At 39.6% G+C, this 17029-nt stretch overlaps 1 protein-coding gene across 2 annotated transcripts in view; it reads left to right on the forward strand.

The window, feature by feature from the left end:
* Nucleotides 1-17029, forward strand: part of GAB1 (GRB2 associated binding protein 1) — a 99627-nt gene that overhangs the window by 62759 nt on the left and 19839 nt on the right. For both annotated transcript variants that reach the window (XM_084262763.1, XM_084262764.1), the window contains exons 3-6: nt 6028-6241; nt 13225-13829; nt 16009-16094; nt 16301-16604. In XM_084262763.1, coding sequence (XP_084118889.1) covers nt 6028-6241; nt 13225-13829; nt 16009-16094; nt 16301-16604 — 1209 coding nt within the window. The remainder of the gene's footprint in view (nt 1-6027; nt 6242-13224; nt 13830-16008; nt 16095-16300; nt 16605-17029) is intronic.

Consider the following 17029-nt stretch of genomic DNA (forward strand, 5'->3'; position numbering starts at 1 on the left):
AACTTCAGATTATAGGGTTAAAGAATGGGTGGCTAAATGAAGTGATGATGACTAGAGTACAAAAACTGCAACAGTAGGTCTTCTATTACAAGTATATGAGGGGGAAAAACCAACAGCATACATTAAAAAGATATAATTTACTATCAGGACAGCAGTCAATATTAATCTTGAATGTTTGGGGTTATTAATATTAGGCTGTCAGCTGCATATGACAAAAATTTGTATCAAAGGTGATTCTACTCTTCCTTGAGAAGTAGTAAACTGAATCTAATAAGCCTGGGTAATTAATTTCCTCTGGTTTTTGCTGGACACTTTACGTGACATCAACTTCATGATGTTGTTGCTAGAAGGGGCTTGCAAGAGAGTGGGTTGGAAAGCTGTCCTGCAGATTGGTAGTTCCCTAGTTGTGAGGTGCTGTGCAGCAGTATGTGGAGCTCTGGAAGCCTCTCTGGAGCACAGAGGTGCCCATAGGTCCAGACAGTGTGCTGCAGCCCTAGCTGGGTAAGCTTGACCATGTGGCTAGAGCAACCTGCTCTGCTGAGGTGAGCTCTGGGCTGTATCTGTGAAGGAAAATCCCCAATTACTGTTATGGGGTGAGCTGCACTGTTTTTCTTCACAAACACCTATGTAAGTGAGTCTGTAGCAGAACTTCTTGATTATTTTTCCTGCATCACCCAGCCCATGTACCATCTGAAGATGGAGAGAACAGGCTACAGATGTTTCTTTTTCCTTTATGAATAGTCTTCAAAAGAAAATTGCAGGTGTAGAGGGGGAAGAAATTCTGAGAAATTTTGCATGGGTAACCAAAGGTGTGGTTTAGAATGACATGTGAACTGCAGATAGTAAGTACTAAATTTTAGATGTCAGCTGCAAAAGCCCTAATCTTCAGCAGGTGATCGGAACTTGAAGAAGTCATGTCTTAAGTTCAGGTGCAGGAAGCAGAGTTGTTCTGAACATAATGTGAAATGAGTAACTGCTGAACTCTTCACTAGTGTTCTTTAAATATGGTATCTTGTGTGCCTTCAGAAAAAGAGAGACACTTTGAGATTACAGTAAACTAAGAAAACAAATTTGGAAATGCACAGGAACTTTTTATTGCAGTACTTGTAAAGGTGTTCTCTGGGTACAGCAGAAAGCTTCAGAATTGAGGCTCACTGTAGAGATTTCATATTGATTCTAAGGTGAACACTTATGCTGGAAACCAAACCCAGACTAGCAGCTCCCTTGCTGGCAAGCAAAACATCTGCAGATGATTCTGGATGCTTCAGGAGTGCCTGAGTTCTTATTATAACTTAAAAGCTCCTTACTGTAATGCTGGACCTGGCTCACATCTATTGAGTGTTAAGTACCTGAACAGAGCAAGGGCTTGTTTGCCTGTGCCTGTCAGCATGCGCACGCTTGTGCTGTCTGTGTGCACGTGCACGAGTGTCACCCTTTGATTCCAGGCTCTGTCACTTGAGACCATGTAGAAGCTGACACCAAAAGGAAACTCCAGTACTGTATTGCAGGATGTATCTCATTACATTAAGATGCACAGATAATGACTTAACAGACTTAATTTAAAACAAACCCAAAAATCTTTATAAGGATTAAAGTGAAGAGTTTTTAAATTATGGCTCACACTCTTTTATCTGTGAATTTTTGTTCAAGGTTATTACTTTAATATTTTGTTGGCCACTGGTTGTTTTAATAATGTCTACATCAGAGTAAATGGTTTGAACAAAGCATCTCAGAGGAACAGTAGAATCACACGATTGCCTATCTGTTGCTGATTCACTGTTACAATGGGAAAACCCCCGTTTCTATTTTAGTCTACCTACGATCTGCAAAGAATGCTTTTTCTTTGATTGCAAGTTTGACATTTAAAGAAATGCTTGCTGTAATGAGGCTTCTGTGTTTTGTTCACTATGAGAACATTTCAAGTATTTACATAATTAGAATATTAAGAGACTATACATCATGCTGTAGAAAACAATTAAATTTTGCTCTCAATTAAAAAAGCCAAAAGAAAACACAAAACCAACCCTTCATGCAAACTTCCACACTCAAATCTTCTAGATTGTTCATGAAGCACAGATACAGGAATGTGTGGCATAAAGACTCTTTATGTAGTTACGAAGGAAGAGGGGGAGCCTTTTATTACTCGAGTTCAGAAAATCTTTCTAGCTCATTAATTTTATGAGTGTTTTATTAGTGAAGCAAATAACCATTTTTGTATGAGGGGAAACAAGTATAAGTTCTAGTCAAAATGATGACTGTATCTACTCTTAACAAACCAACTGATAAAAGATAAACCTCTTGTCCTATTTTGAGAAAGCTGCTTATTCTAGCTGTACTGAATGCAGGAATTATAAAAACAAAATAGGATTCTTGTTATGCTCATTTGCATGTTAAATATTCTGGATGTTTTTCCAGCTCCCAGTTATTTCAAAGCAGTCCGAGTGTCTGAGTTCTGGGAACAAACCAAATGACTTATAAGGCTCTTTGGTGTGCAGATGACCCCTTCCCTAAAAATCTGCTAGTCCAAAGTGGAGCAAGTTGGTGACTGTACTCTTTGAAATCGTAATAGGCTCCTGGGAGAAACTCTTCATATCAGCTTCTGAAGTACATGGCTAAAGAGAATATTTGAGAGGGTAGAGATAGGCAAAGAGCATTCGTTTGCTCAGTGATGAAAGTCATAAATGTTACTGCTTTCTTTGTAGTCAAATTTGAAGTAGCTTGAATGTGTGAAATAAGTAAGTAGCACAGCAGCGAAGTCCTTTAGACTGAGTTCAGTTGCTCTTTAAATCAGGCATTAAGCTACACTAGTGAACACATACAAAATACAAATGAGGATGAATTTCAAATCAGAAAGTTGTTCTTTGATAGTTTAGTGCTCTGTCCAGTGCAGAGAGAGATCCCAGCTAAACCACACACACATCCCCAACAGATCTGTAGCAGGACTTTTGTCAAGTGTATGTGTCAATAAGTGAGGCAGTTGATCACAAGGAAAGTATCCCTAACGATCAACTAAGATCTATGGGCCCTAAATCTTTGCTTGGAGATCATAAACCTTCTGGATAGTTGAACAGTGTCACCTTTAATACACAGTAACAATCAAAAGGCTAATGGTTAGGAACAGAATGAATCAATACCTTTGTGAAGCCGTTAAGTGTGTCCCAGATTTTTTTTTGTGCATTTTATGTAATAGTTAGTTTCTCTTCCCAGGAAGGGATTAGTAGAGCTCAGAAAGGTGAGGGTGAAGGGAGAAAGGATCTGCAGCCAAAAGGCTTTTGTACCAAGAAAAATTAAGTAGCACCAAATCAGAAAAGCTCTGACAAAGTTGTGTAAGGTTGGGAATATTGGAGGCAATTGTTCACTGTTTCTCTAGAGATGGGAGCTGAAGGATATCAAATGAAAATATCAGGCAGCAGTTTTAAAACAAAACTAAGCATTTCTTCATGCCACACGTCGTTAGGTGTGCAGCTCACTGCCACGGAATGGTAGTAGAGGTCAAAAACTTCAATGTCCCCAGAAGGGGTAGGACAAATGCAGAGGAAAGTTTGTCAGAGGCTGCTCAGCACGGGCTGTGGATGCAGCCCCTGCACTAGGGTGCCTGGAAGCTGGGGGCCCTGTAGAAGGCTTGCCTTGCAGCCTGTGCTCAGCCTGTCTGCAACAGACCGCCATTGGAGACAGCATTGTGTGCTTCAGAGACTGCCCATCTGAGCCAGTGTATTTAGCCTAATGGTCGTCACCCCCTTGCCTCATTTCACTGGTTACAAATTACAGCCAGCCTTGAAGTTCTTTTTTGTTCTCACACACTTTTTTTTTTCTTACTCCCCCAAGAAAGGAAAGTTTCTTTTTCTGAACTTGGTGGACATTGATGGTCTTTCATGCTTCTTGACTGTATTTTTCCCTGGAAAATTACCCTTGAGTCTTGTTACTCTTCCTGGGAATGCTAGTGCATGGTTTGTTAAAATGCATCAGCCTCGCATAGGCATGCATCTTACTAGGTACCTGTTGGGCTCTCCTGACTACCTGTGGTCTAATTGACACACCCGTCTTCCCTGGAAGCTTCAGGGACATCCTGTTTGATTTCTTTATTCTCCCCTTGTGCGAACTTGGCACCAAGCAGATTTAGTGACGTAAAAGTCTTGTGTAGTCAGGGACAAGGAGCAGGGGTGGGGATTGTGATACACTGAAGCCCTTGAGGATCTTGACTGTAAGTGGGGCCAAAGAATAATAGTGTATCTGGCAGGAAACTTTTCATCTTTGCTCTTGCTCCTGTGCCATTTTACTTGCATTTCTCAGTTCTGGAAGGGACAGGACAGAGATCTACTTGGCCTTTCTCCAACTAATCTTTTTTCCAGGAGCAGGAAATATATGCCTGGTAGGTCTGTTCAGGCACCTCTCTATTCCTGGTATTGAACTCTAAGATTAGGAATGAAGAAATAACAGTATGAAGAAATTTCTTCATCAGAATGAAGAAATATCAGCCTTCAAATAGGCTCCCTCAAGTTCTTGAAATTCCTAAATAATAGAAGATTGTTCATATATTTTAATGTCATAACGTGTAGTGAAAAAGACATTTTGTGTGTGTGTGATCCTTGGATGAGGTCTGGTTTTGTCTTTGTTCTGTGAGCTAGTTTGATGGATAGGTCAGGCACAACCTCTTCTAAAACTTTTTTTTTAGGTTATCCTACCTTTTCAGGTAGGTTGAGTTGAGGAATTTTCATACACCTAGACATATTCCACCCACATGGGTGTGGTGGGATTTAATTTCTGAGCCTGTGTAAGTGCCATGAGAGTTCAAAGCAAGTACTGCTGTTCCTATATCCACATCTAAATCACTCATACCTCATGTACACAGAACTGGAAGCAGCTGGGCTATGTTCTGGTCTGTTCACCTGGTTCTTCCCAGGATAGTGCTGGGAAGCAGAAGCTTGTTGAAGTTACTTTGTAGTGCATAGCTGGCCTGTAAGCCTAACAGAAGCAGTCTGCATTGGGTAATAATACGTTCATTTAAACAGTGCTAATAATCAGCGTCCATTCTTGGGCTGTGCAAATTGTAATGTACAATGAGTTGCAAGTACAAGGGAGCCTTGATAATTGAGGAACAATTTGCTTAATTATGTTGTTCTTACTCAATGTATCATTAAAACTATGAAAAAGTTACATGATGGTTTAATGTTTGACAGTGCCAATATTTTCCAGTCTCCCAGATAATTTAATAGTGAGGATATATATGTATTTGGAAGGAAAAAATGACATACTCTAGAATGTCTGTGAATAGGAATTGGATAAGAAATAAAAAGACATGGTTATTTAAAAAAACCCTCTCAAGCAAAACCCCCACCTTTTCCTCTCCCCCGCCCCCCCCCAAAAAAACCCAACCCAACACCAAATAACTCACCAAACTAAATAACACGAACAAACCATAATTACTTAATTTATTGCACCAAAACTGGGGGTGTGTGGCGAGGAGACTTGAGTAGAACGTGGTCCCTCGCGTACCTCTGCATTACCATTATAGGTGTAAGGGGTGTTCCATTCCAAAAGCATTGCTTTTCCTGTTGCTTTTCAGATATTCAGAGGGGCCAGTTCTTGGCCGGTGACTAATCTCAACTGTTGAAGTGACCTTGGTCAAAAAGAGATGAAAATGTGCAAGTGCTGACTCAGCCTACCATATTTGAGTAATAACCTCTGGGCCTTTGTTTGCTCTTGATTAAAACAACAGATTGTGTTCTTAGTTGTCTTCACTGCAGCTGTCAGCACCTTTGTTGTTTCTGTGACCAGAAAACAGGTTAAACAAATTATTAAATAAGACATAACCTCTGTTTCCAAGGCATACTTACAAAATTGATTACCGTTTGAAAAAATATAAAGAGATTATAAAGATTTATAGGTAAATACTCTGAAATAAACATTAATATTCTGATGTTCTTATGTCCACTGACATGACCCTTGACTCTTCTCATCCTCAGTTAATAAATTTGTATAAGACTATTTCTTCTTTGTCAAAAGCATCCTTTGTTTCTATGTTTGCAGATGCTGTGAAGCCAGCAGTCAATCCGTTACAACCGTCTGCTGAGTTACCTTTGCCCGTCAACACTTCACCACCTTCCATGCAAGCAGAATCTTCCCTACCTCCTCCATACCAGCTTATTAACATCCCCCCACTGGAGTCTTCCTCTGGTCAAGAAGATCCTCAAGACTACCTACTGCTAATAAACTGTCAAAGTAAAAAACCTGAACCTATGAGGTAAGTGACAATTTTTCCTTACTAACACTTACTTGTATTACAGGTCAAGAATGTTTGAGCCAAAAGTACTTTTTAATTTTTTTTTTTTACTACTGAGTCACTGAACATTTGGTTGCACATCTGTTGGGGGGAAGCTGACGGTTTCTTTTGCTGCTTTTCCTTCTATGCTTTGAACTTTTTGCAGTAATGTTTGAGTTGTTTGATCAGCACTAGACCCATACTGTGTTCTTTAAAACTGTGGTCAGCCATAGCAAGTATGAAGTATCAGATAAATGCAGTGGTCCAAGCATTTAATTGTAGCTTGGAGTGATGTGTGGCATGGAGCAGAAAGGTACCCTTTTTAGCCACAGTGAAGTATGTTTAGTCTAGTCTAGGACCAGAAAAAACTAGAGATTTAGTTGTTCTCCCTTCTGGTGTTAAAGCTTTCATAGAAGGGATTCAGTGAGGTGCAGATATTTATCACCTGCTATATCACTGAACATAGTATTCCTCAGATGGGATTTGTTGACTGTTACTAACTTGGTTCAGGCTCTCAAGCAAGAGTAAAAGTTATTTTTTTCATAGTAACTAAGAACGTAGGAGACTTAAAGCACTCAATTTCTGTATCCTGATTTTTAACTTTTTCTAAATAACAGAGGTTTAAAAACAAGATGAAAAAAGCCTTATCTCTTACTGAATCAACAGTGCCCAGACAGTCAGTTCTAAAGAGAACTGTCCAAAAGGAAATTTTAAGGAAGGAATTGAGAATGTCTATCGAATTCAATGTTCATCTTTAACTGCTACTTCTGACCTAAATAGCTCCTCCTGCAGAGAAGGATGGGGTATTTATAGTAGTTACCTGGGAAATACTATGTTTTTTCAGAATGGGTCATGGTGGCCATCCCTGGAGCAGACTGCCCAGGGGCTGAGTGGAATCTCTGTCCTCTGAGATTTAAAAAGGAACCCCAGCAACTAAAAACAAATAAATTTGGACAAGCTCCTGAAGAGCATCACCTCGCTTGAAGTTGGCTTTGGTTAGAGATATTGGAAGAGCTGGACCAAATAATCTCAAGAGGTCCCTTCCAACCTTGAGGATTCTGTGGGAGAACTTCATGGCAAACTTATTTTCTGCAGTAATTTAAAATAAAAACTGCTGGAGTATTTCCAGAAAAACCAAACAAAACCTCATGTTCTTTTTGTGAGTGCAGACAAGTATGTGGAAGGCTGAGGAAAGCTGCTTTTGAAAGTGTTTTCGTGAGTATTTCACATACTCCCTTAGGGCCATACCTTTTAGTGCTGGTGCCTCCTTCATCAACACCTTGATGCTCTGCCAGTTTTACCTGTGCCATGTGTTCTCTGCTCCCTTGGCATTTTTATCTTGCTCTGTTGTGCCTGAGGAGTTTCCTGCTCTGTTTACTGATGATTACACAGTAGAAAAGCATCCACCCTTTACAATCTTGCTTATAAAATGCAGGAATGAGCCTATAGTTCCCCCAGAGTACGGAATGTGCAGGTAGTGGGGAGCATGGCATGCCCCGAAGACTCCTGCAAAAGAAGGGGAAACCCACTGTCTGCTTTCTCAGTGTTAAAAGCATCAAGGTTTAGTGATGTTTAGAAGCTGATGGTGCCCGACAGGTATGTCACCCTTCCTGCAAAAAGCTATCAAAAATTTTGGTATTATTTCCAAAACAGCTTGGCAGAGCGTTCCTGACTTCTCATTTCAGTACTGTGGCTCATCAGACATGTGTCTGAGTGCCCGTTTGCTTCTGCAAGGGATGGGCACAGAGTGGATGAAGCGTGTTTTTAGGAACGATGAAGGTTGGGATGTGTAATAGTCTTTCTGACCTGATTTCCAGAGTTGTGTGACGAGTGTAACCCACTTGTAGAGGAAGTAGTAGAGGAAGTAAATTCTGAGGAGATAATAAAAGGTGGCACAAAAGGTGGCAAGGTACAGAGTTCATGAATAGGCTGCAAAATTTGTTGAGGAAGACACTGGTAACAGAGAAGGGAAGGCACTCAGGTGTTGGGGAAGGCGGGGGGTCCAATGGAGATAAAATGCTGAGGGAACCAAGCAAGAACTGAACAAAGTCTTTGGGAGTGTAGAAATTATTTAAATAAATGACACTTCTATAAGAGAATTTGAAGACAGTAAAACATTGGCATTGTCAAAATTAATGGACTTAGCATATGATATTTAACTAAATGCACTAAGTAGTTGTGTTCTTTTATTAAAAAGGCTGTAATGAAAATTCAGAATAATACTTATGCTGTAGTTTTGGTTCCACCTAAAAGGACTTGTAATGTTTCATGTCTGTTACAGTAGGTATTCTGCTGGATTTGGGACAGAGTCTAGCGGTCATAGATCTTTTCTTATGGAATTAGGGTTTCGTATATCTGCATACCATGCTACTAAGATCACTGGTTAGGGGGCAGTCTGTGTGCTACCTCAATCCACATCCTTACGTACAAAGGAAAAATTAAATGTCTGCATCATTGTCCTATTAATTTCCCGACTTGGAACAATGTACCTGTGTAATTCATAAAACCTTTTTTCCTTAAAGTGCAAAGCTTAATAGATGTAATTAAATAGGCAGGTATTCTTAATTAAATGGCTTATTTCTATGACATTTTCCTTTTAGGCTTTAAAGTTTCCAATATGCAGAGTCAGCATTTTCTGTTCAATTTTTGCATGTAACTTTATAGATAATCTGGGAACCACTGAATTTGATTTCAAGGCTTTCAGATTCTTTTTCAAGTGAGGTGGGTAACTGAAACAGAAGTATCAGAGCTGCCTTTTTGAAATTTGTAAGAATTGTGGTATTTCAGAATGAACAAAGAATTTTTAAATGCTTCATTATGGTGTCATGCAATGCACCACATACAGTTGTGGGAATATCTTGGACTCAGCGCTTGCAGCTTTAATAATGGTGCTGGCTTTTGTCTAAAATAGTTTTATGCCTTGACCACTGTTGACTAGAGAGCATTGTTTGACTGTAATTTTCAGTGAGATTTTAAGGTTTGTATTTGGATCCAAAATGAGAAAATGTAGCCAAAGGCTGTTTACAAAACCCCTATTTTTCTGGCTCATTTGAGGTATATTGCAATACTAAACACTGTCTTCCTCATCTTTCCTATGTTGATGAACCAGCCAAGGGTCACCCTTTCTCTCCGAAGAAGGGCAGGAATACCTGCTATTAGAAGATTTTGAAAGTAAAAAGATTCCACTGCAGTGAGTGAACGGTAGCCATTCTTGGGACGTGTGTGAGAAATTAATCACAGAGCCATTAACTTGTCTGAAAATACTGTTTGTTTGAGATGCGTCTTGCATGGTGTTCTGTGAGTTTTAACAGAAAAGCTGTGTAACTTTGGCCACTGTTTTCTGGAAATAGAGCTGGGTTATTTTTTTATCTGCCCACATTTTTACTATGCTTGCTCTTTCTGTCCCAGATTGCTGTCACACAAGCAATTTTGCTGCCACTTTGTTCACAGTATTCTGTTATCAGTCATATCCGTTCCTGCAGATTAGAAAAAGAATCGGCTCGAAAGGATGAGTGGTCAAGCCAGACTGAATGCAGCATATTCAAAAACGGGAGGATTATCCCTCAGATTAAAACACTTTTACAACTTTTTTTCCCCCTTAGGTCTCTGTCAATAAGTAGCTTTTAGTATGGAGAGGCAGGCTTTTTATTTGGCGTCCCCAATGTCAATACCCCACCTCTTGTCTAATGCAGCTTAATGTCCAGTCCTTGTAGATCAGCAGGCTGTGTGGGAAGAGATTGCCAGTCGTAGCACTGAGGAAGGAATAGTTCAGGCACTTGGTGTAACTTGCAGATGTGTGATGCCCACGTGTGATAACACTGAATTCATGGCACAGTCATTCTCTGGTTATGAATAGTGAGGAGTTTTCATTGTGTTATATCCGACTTTGCCATCGTTTTAAACTGAGGTGTAAAAACACATTAATACTTATTTAACTGTTTTAATTGAGCTGTTTTGAAGTGTGTGGGAACAATGAAAATTTTCTGGTAACTTTGAGTGCAGAAGTCATTAATCATCCTTCATGTGAAATCCTTTTCTAAAGAAAAAAAACAGAAAAAGCAGAAGTAAACTTTGTCCCTGAACTCTAGTCTTGACCTAAATTTCCTTGAGGTAACATCAATCAACTATGCATTGTAGATGCATTGTAGAATTTCAGCATTGGACTTGGTGTTCTTATGAGCAGTGATTAATAATGAATTATGAAAACAAATTAAACTTCAGAGGCCGAATTCCCTGTCTTCATTTTGGCACAAGCTGCTTTCTTGGTTCATTTTTCAGACTGCCTTCAAAGTTTTTGGTCTTGCAAAATCAGATTGGTTAGAATCCATTCGTATTTTGAAAACTATTTCAATAGAATAAGAAGTTGGTTCCAAAATAGTACTTTAAAAACATGTAGTGAATTACTCCTGAAAACGTGAAGTAAATTAGAAAGGCCCTCTAATAATGAGAAATGTTAAGTTGTTGCCATCAGCTAAGAACATGACAGGTCTGGTTGCCTCATGTATCACTGTTTTTTAAAGTCTTCTGTTTTGACAAGTGCTTGTGATCAAGAAAGAAATATCAGCATTCACTTAGATCCGTGAAAACAACTAAATTTTAAAATGATAGCATTTGTTGCTTACATATTAGTGGTGGTCCTTAAACACTGTCATCAAACACTGTCATCATACGTGTGCTGTTGTTGCATTTTATGCTTTAGTTGCATCTCCTGAATGTTTTTGTAAGAGAAATGTCGGTGTCCAGCTTCTCTAGGCTGCCTGATGTTACAGATCACAGTCCTTGCTTCTGTAAAACGCATGTGAGCTTTGCTGGGACTTTGGTCTGAATGAATAACACGGGGCTAGTAGAGTACGTCTAGAAAGTGAGGAACTCCTTGCTCCTTGAAGGGTTTGGTCAGGGCTGCAGCAGGAGCTAAGCTCAAGGTGTTACTAGTCATATGGTGTATTCACAATTCTTATGCACTCTGCAGCCTCATGTTGTTCCTTCAGTGCCACGTGCTCTATTTTTTTGCAAGTGTGTTAAACTTCCAGTGGTTCCCTTGTGAATTTTTGAGTCTCTGAGGCAAAGGAAGGAAACTGTTGGCCAACAAGAGGTATGATTTTGATGGTCAGCATCATAAAGAATGTAAGAAGTTTCACTTCCTTGGTTGTGCCAAGAATATAAACACTTCATGAGAACATTCTCTTCTTTTTTTGTGGGGGTCTGTTAAACTAAATGCAGATCAAGGTTTAGAGCCAATTCCAACCACTGAGACAGAACTGAAATCTATGCACTTTTTCTAATGGAAAAAAACCAAACCGAGACCAAACAAAACCCACCGAACACCAAAAAACCTTAATAACAAGCCTATAGAAAAGGTGATATAAGTAAAGCTAGAGAAGAACTCTTAGAAGCTGCTTGGACTGATGGAAGATTGTATCTCTTCTATTAAAAGAACAAAACCCAGTTGGTTGTTGGGTGAGTGACATCTTTCTTGACTGCAGATGTCCAGTCTAAGCTGATCACCTCGATTCCCTTGATAGCTGGCAGAGAGGCACTTTGGGAGTGATTCGTCGGTTTTAGATGGATATCTAAGAAGAACAGATTGTGTTTCACACAGTCTCCATTTCCCCAATGACTGCAGAGGAAACCTAAATGAATAGCGAAACTGGCTTCCTTTCTCCTCAGGTTACCAGTACCCTGGGAGATGCATCCAGCTGTTCCTTAAAGAGTTTTGTGTGATCTTACTAACAAATTGAAATTCGAATAATAAAATTCTGGTTGTGATCACTTTGAGGTAGAAAGTCTCTTAAAATAAGAGGGTGGGAGTGGAAAATGCTTCTTGTGGTAGTCATGCTGTTGATTTTAATCTAATTTATTTCTCAGAAACTTTGTAAACTGCATGCTCTGGTTACCTGATAGAACAGTATAGAATCTGTTCATTGATACACATGCATGCTGTAATAATTGCCATATGTTTGTATAAATTAACACAATGGTATGGTATTATGCTAAAGAAAATGGGAAACATGATGGTATGATTATCAAAAAGTATACAGACTGCATTAACTCCACCTGAGTCAGTATTTTGCCACTGTCTTCACTTTCATTTAAGCAAGGAGTCAGACTGATAACAGAATTTCTCTGCCTGGAAGCAATGTAACTGGGGAGGTTTACAAAAAAAAAAGCAGTGTGTTTACGCTCAATACACATTTACTAGTACTGGTTAGTGTTTGAGTGTTACTCTTATAAAAGATGGATTTTCCGAAGAAATTAAAGGAAAACTACTATGCAATTTTGTCTAACGCTGTCTTAAGTTACATTCAAGCCAAAAGCACTCTGTTGCATATACATCCTATGGATTATTTTTTTTCTCTCCAAAGACCTTGCTATCTCCCTCCCTATTTCTGTTATTATCTGTTATTTCTCTCTCCTTCATGTGTTTTGAACCGGTTTTATATAGTCAGTAGATAACCTAAGGCATGTGCCTAAGGGTGGTACAGCAGTTGTATTTTTTCTTCTAACTTTTATCCCCATCCTGATTAAAACTAGCAAGTACCATAAACCTAAGGAGTGTGTCATTTTACCTGTAATAGTGTTATTAAAATGTGCTGGGTTGCAGCATGGGTTTGGAGAAGAAAAAAAAAAAACAAATATCCACCAGCCCCCTAACAAACTGTTCCAAGTTGGCAGTGTGGAAATCATGTGCTTTATGAAACATCAACTTCTTGTTTAGCTGCTGCTAAAGCTCCACGCTTGTGTTACTTGTTTCTCATGCATGGATTTGTATGTTTTTAAGTTATTTAGGATCTTCTTTAAGTACAACTGTTTGTTTAATAATTTTAATTCCTGCATTTCATTAAAAAAAATTGGAAGAAACTGATAGACTCTAGTTATTTACATTTGAAATTCTGTTCTTATTATTTGTGGTGTTTGTTTTTCTTTATATGTTTGTCAACATTTTAATCTTACAATCTTATGTGTAGATCTCATGCTGACTCAACAAAATCCAGCTCTTCTGAAACAGACTGCAATGATAACGTGCCCTCCCACAAAAATCCTGCTCCATCAGCGAGCAAGCATGCTGTGAATGGCTTCTTTCAGCAGCAAGGTGTCTATGACTCTCCACCTTCTCGTACTGGACTGACTCTGGCAGACTGCAGCCTTTATAACCTGCCGAGGAGTTACTCACAGGATGTTTTACCGAAGGCAGCGTCTCCATCTGGGACTGATGCAGAGGGAGAGCAACAAGTTTTCAATACCCCGTCAGCAGCGTCTTTATTAGACGCACAGATGAGACACATCTCCATTAGCTATGACATTCCCCCCACACCTGGAGGTACTTACCAGATTCCACGAACTTTTCCAGAGGGAACGCTGTCTCAGACTTCAAAACTGGAGACTATTCCAGATATTCCTCCGCCTCGGCCACCAAAACCTCACCATGCTGCAGATCGATCTCCTGTGGAAACATGTAGCATTAGTCGCACTGCTTCAGACACTGACAGTAGCTATTGCATCCCTACAGCAGGAATGCCCCCCTCACGCAGCAATACCATTTCAACTGTAGATCTGAATATCTTTCGGAAAGGTCAGTATTCTATGTTTTATTCTCCTCTTCCAGATTTTTTCTGTGTTAAAGGATGTAGTCTTGTGATGAATGATTTGTTATGAATGGTATGAGGGATGAATCATAGGAGGGGCATTTCTAGCCTTTACAAACAAGCATGTAGCATTTCACAAAGTAGTCTGTGGTCTGAGTGATCAAAGTATGTGAGAAAGAGGAAACAGAGGAGGTTACTAATGAAAAGCATCAGAACAGCAAAGCACAGAACGTTAATAAGGGGTATATATTGCACCGTGGCATTCAATCTTAGCTAAAAACGTTTGAAGACCTAGATGTTGTAACTTGTCTTTAGAAAAGAGCGATGAAGAACTAATCATCTCTTTTTTGCTAATAAGCTCGTATGGCTGAGTTCAGTACTACTGTGTTCAGTCTTTTAGAGTGACCAAAGTAAGGTTAGCATGTAGTGGCCCAAATCTGCAGAAGCTGAAAATGTTTCATGAAGATCAGTGGGACTCATGCATACCCAGAGCTTTGAGACCAACCCTGATCATTGCTATCCACCTTTATTTCTCTCAATGTGATTGGTAGGCATACTGTAGTTTTTAAGTAAAATTCAAGTTGTCCCTTACAGTCACCTAAATATTGGCACTCCAGATGTGCTAGTGTATTTTTTCCTCTTTTTTAGCAGCTGGAAGCATTTTGGATCCTAGTAAATCTGGTGGAGCTACTTTTATGTAAAGAATTTAGTGGGTTTTGGGAGTTCTCTCTGCCAGGGGTTTTGGCAGGTTTTTGTTTATAGTTTTTGATATTTTTTTCCCCCTGTTCTTATTCTCTCAGGTTTAAACTTGAGAAGCGTAGCAAGAGGTACAGATTGGGAGGCTGATATTTATTGCTACAGAGAGCAGTCCTCCTGATCTTGTTAACCACTCTTGGGCTAGGAGGGGTTTTTTTTCTGTTGTTGCTGAGGTTCCTGAGACAGGTGGGCATTATAGTGTTATTTGTAAACTGAAATTTAAGACTGTTCAGAGGGGATTTTAAAAGGGAACTTTCTGCGTTGTGCTATATCCTGGATGGGATGCTGAAATCAGGAAGGAGGCAGGGCTTTTAGAGGAGGCAATACACAGAATGGACATGATCATACAGGTGCTCAGATAGTATTACCCTGTTTGTCATTCATTTTGTAGGGTAAGTGTAGTGGTGGTGGTTGTTAGTGTTGTAAAATGACAGAGCAACACAACTGAAGAACCTTGTTTGCTTTGCTTATTTTCTCTCATTTCTTGAAGCTTGTAAGTCAGTTACTCCTATGCTAAAGCCAGCATTGTCAGCCTCGGGAAAAGTAGTCTTCCTGAAAATAAAGTTTTAATTTGGCATTTAATAGCAGAAGCATTTTTTTCCTCTGAGGTGGAAGTCTTGGAAAAAATGTCAGTTTTTTTCAGGGCAAGGTGAGGCTGAAGCCCAGAGTTTGCCCACAGTTTCTGTCTTGCATGAGGGGAAGGTGCATGCTTCATTGCAGGGTAAGGTAGACTGTTTCCTGCATGGGGTGAGCAGGACCTGGGACCTAGATGTCTCACAAATACTCCTGTCCACTGGAGAAGCAGCCAAAAAGCTGAGGGTGTTGTTAATGTGGATTGCTGAAAGCCAGGAACCTGAAAATTGAGAGGTCTTTGGTTCTGTAGCAGTTTGTTCAAACTGAGAGCCCCTGAAGACATCACTGGGGAGCTGAGAGCAGCTGCCTGTTCCTGCGACAGATTGGATTCTGTTCAATCAGCAGCTTTCCAAGGGAAGGGGGTTCAGTCAGAAAATATTTCTCCAGACCCTACATTACATCTGCTGTTTGCTTACTTCAGAATAGGTTTTTCACAAGGGCTTCATATCTCAAACGCCTCTCTTACACTAAATTCTTACGCCTGCCTAGTGAAAGGAAGATTTTGCTGCTTCTTTAAAAGGAAAAAGTACTTCTGCTGTTCTTGCTGTGGAAAGATGCCACTATGAAATGCCTCAAGTTATGACTGATGAGTGCTGAGTTTGTTTGTGAACACAGTCCTCTCAAGTTTATAGATAAAAATCTGTGTGCTACAGCTTCAGGAGGTGTGTTTGTGTTCTCTCAGAAGCAGACAGTAAATAACAACAGATTCTGGATGCCTGGTGCCAAGTGACAGGAACGGGGATGATAAATAGCCACTTTCTCTTCTTGTTTCTTTAGAAATTAGTTCTCAAGACTGTTATGATATTCCACGAACGTTTCCGAATGACAGATCTAATTCATTGGAGGGCTTCCATAACCACTTTGTAAGTATGACTTGGTCTGATGAGAGGCAGCAGTGACAGTGCTTGAGTACTCTTTGTTCCCATGTGAAAAAGCAAGCGGTACGGTGTTTGTGAATTTTCAGTTTCAGTACAATATATTAATCTGAGTAGATTAGGTTAAAAAACTCATGTGATTCACAGCTGATTGCATAACTTATTTTGTTAAAGGAAATATATGTTAATTCTAGAAAAACAGAAGCATGTTGACAGTGGGAAGTGTTTCAAGTGAAGAACTAGATGAAAATTATGTCCCAATGAATCCCAACTCTCCTCCACGACAGCATTCCAGCAGCTTCACTGAAGCCATCCAGGAAACAAACTATGTACCAATGACACCAGGCACGTTTGATTTTCCGTTATTTGGAAAGCAAGTCCCTCCACCCGCTCACATGGGTTTCAGGTCCAGTCCAAAGACCCCTCCCAGACGGTCGGTACCTGTTGCAGAATGTGAGCCACCGCCAGTGGATCGGAACCTCAAACCAGACAGAAAAGGTGAGGAAAATGTGCAATAGAAGTTGATTTTTATCATTTCAGAAAATAACAGCTCTCCCAACTTCTGATGAGTGAAAAATTATCATATTTCTAGAAAATCTAACAATTTTTACTATTTTTATTATTGATTTATTATTTATTATCCAACTAATTTTTATCCTGTGAGATAAAGGACTCCTAGGATTATTTGTAACCATATTAAAACACAAATACAAGCAGAGATTTAGATTTTATCACAGTAGTTACTAATGAAAAAATGACACAGAATTGCTAACAGTCAGAAGTGTGAGTTTTAGTCCTTATACATAGAAGACAGCTGACTTGTGATGGAGTGAGCACAGAAGACATCAGGTAGAATACAACTTTACAGCAATAACAGTGCTTTGAACAGGATTAGTACACGTTTTTGTGTGAAGTAAAAGTTA

The sequence above is a fragment of the Gallinula chloropus genome (genome assembly GCF_964237585.1).
Source record: "Gallinula chloropus genome assembly, chromosome: 4".
Classification (NCBI taxonomy): Eukaryota; Metazoa; Chordata; class Aves; order Gruiformes; family Rallidae; genus Gallinula; species Gallinula chloropus.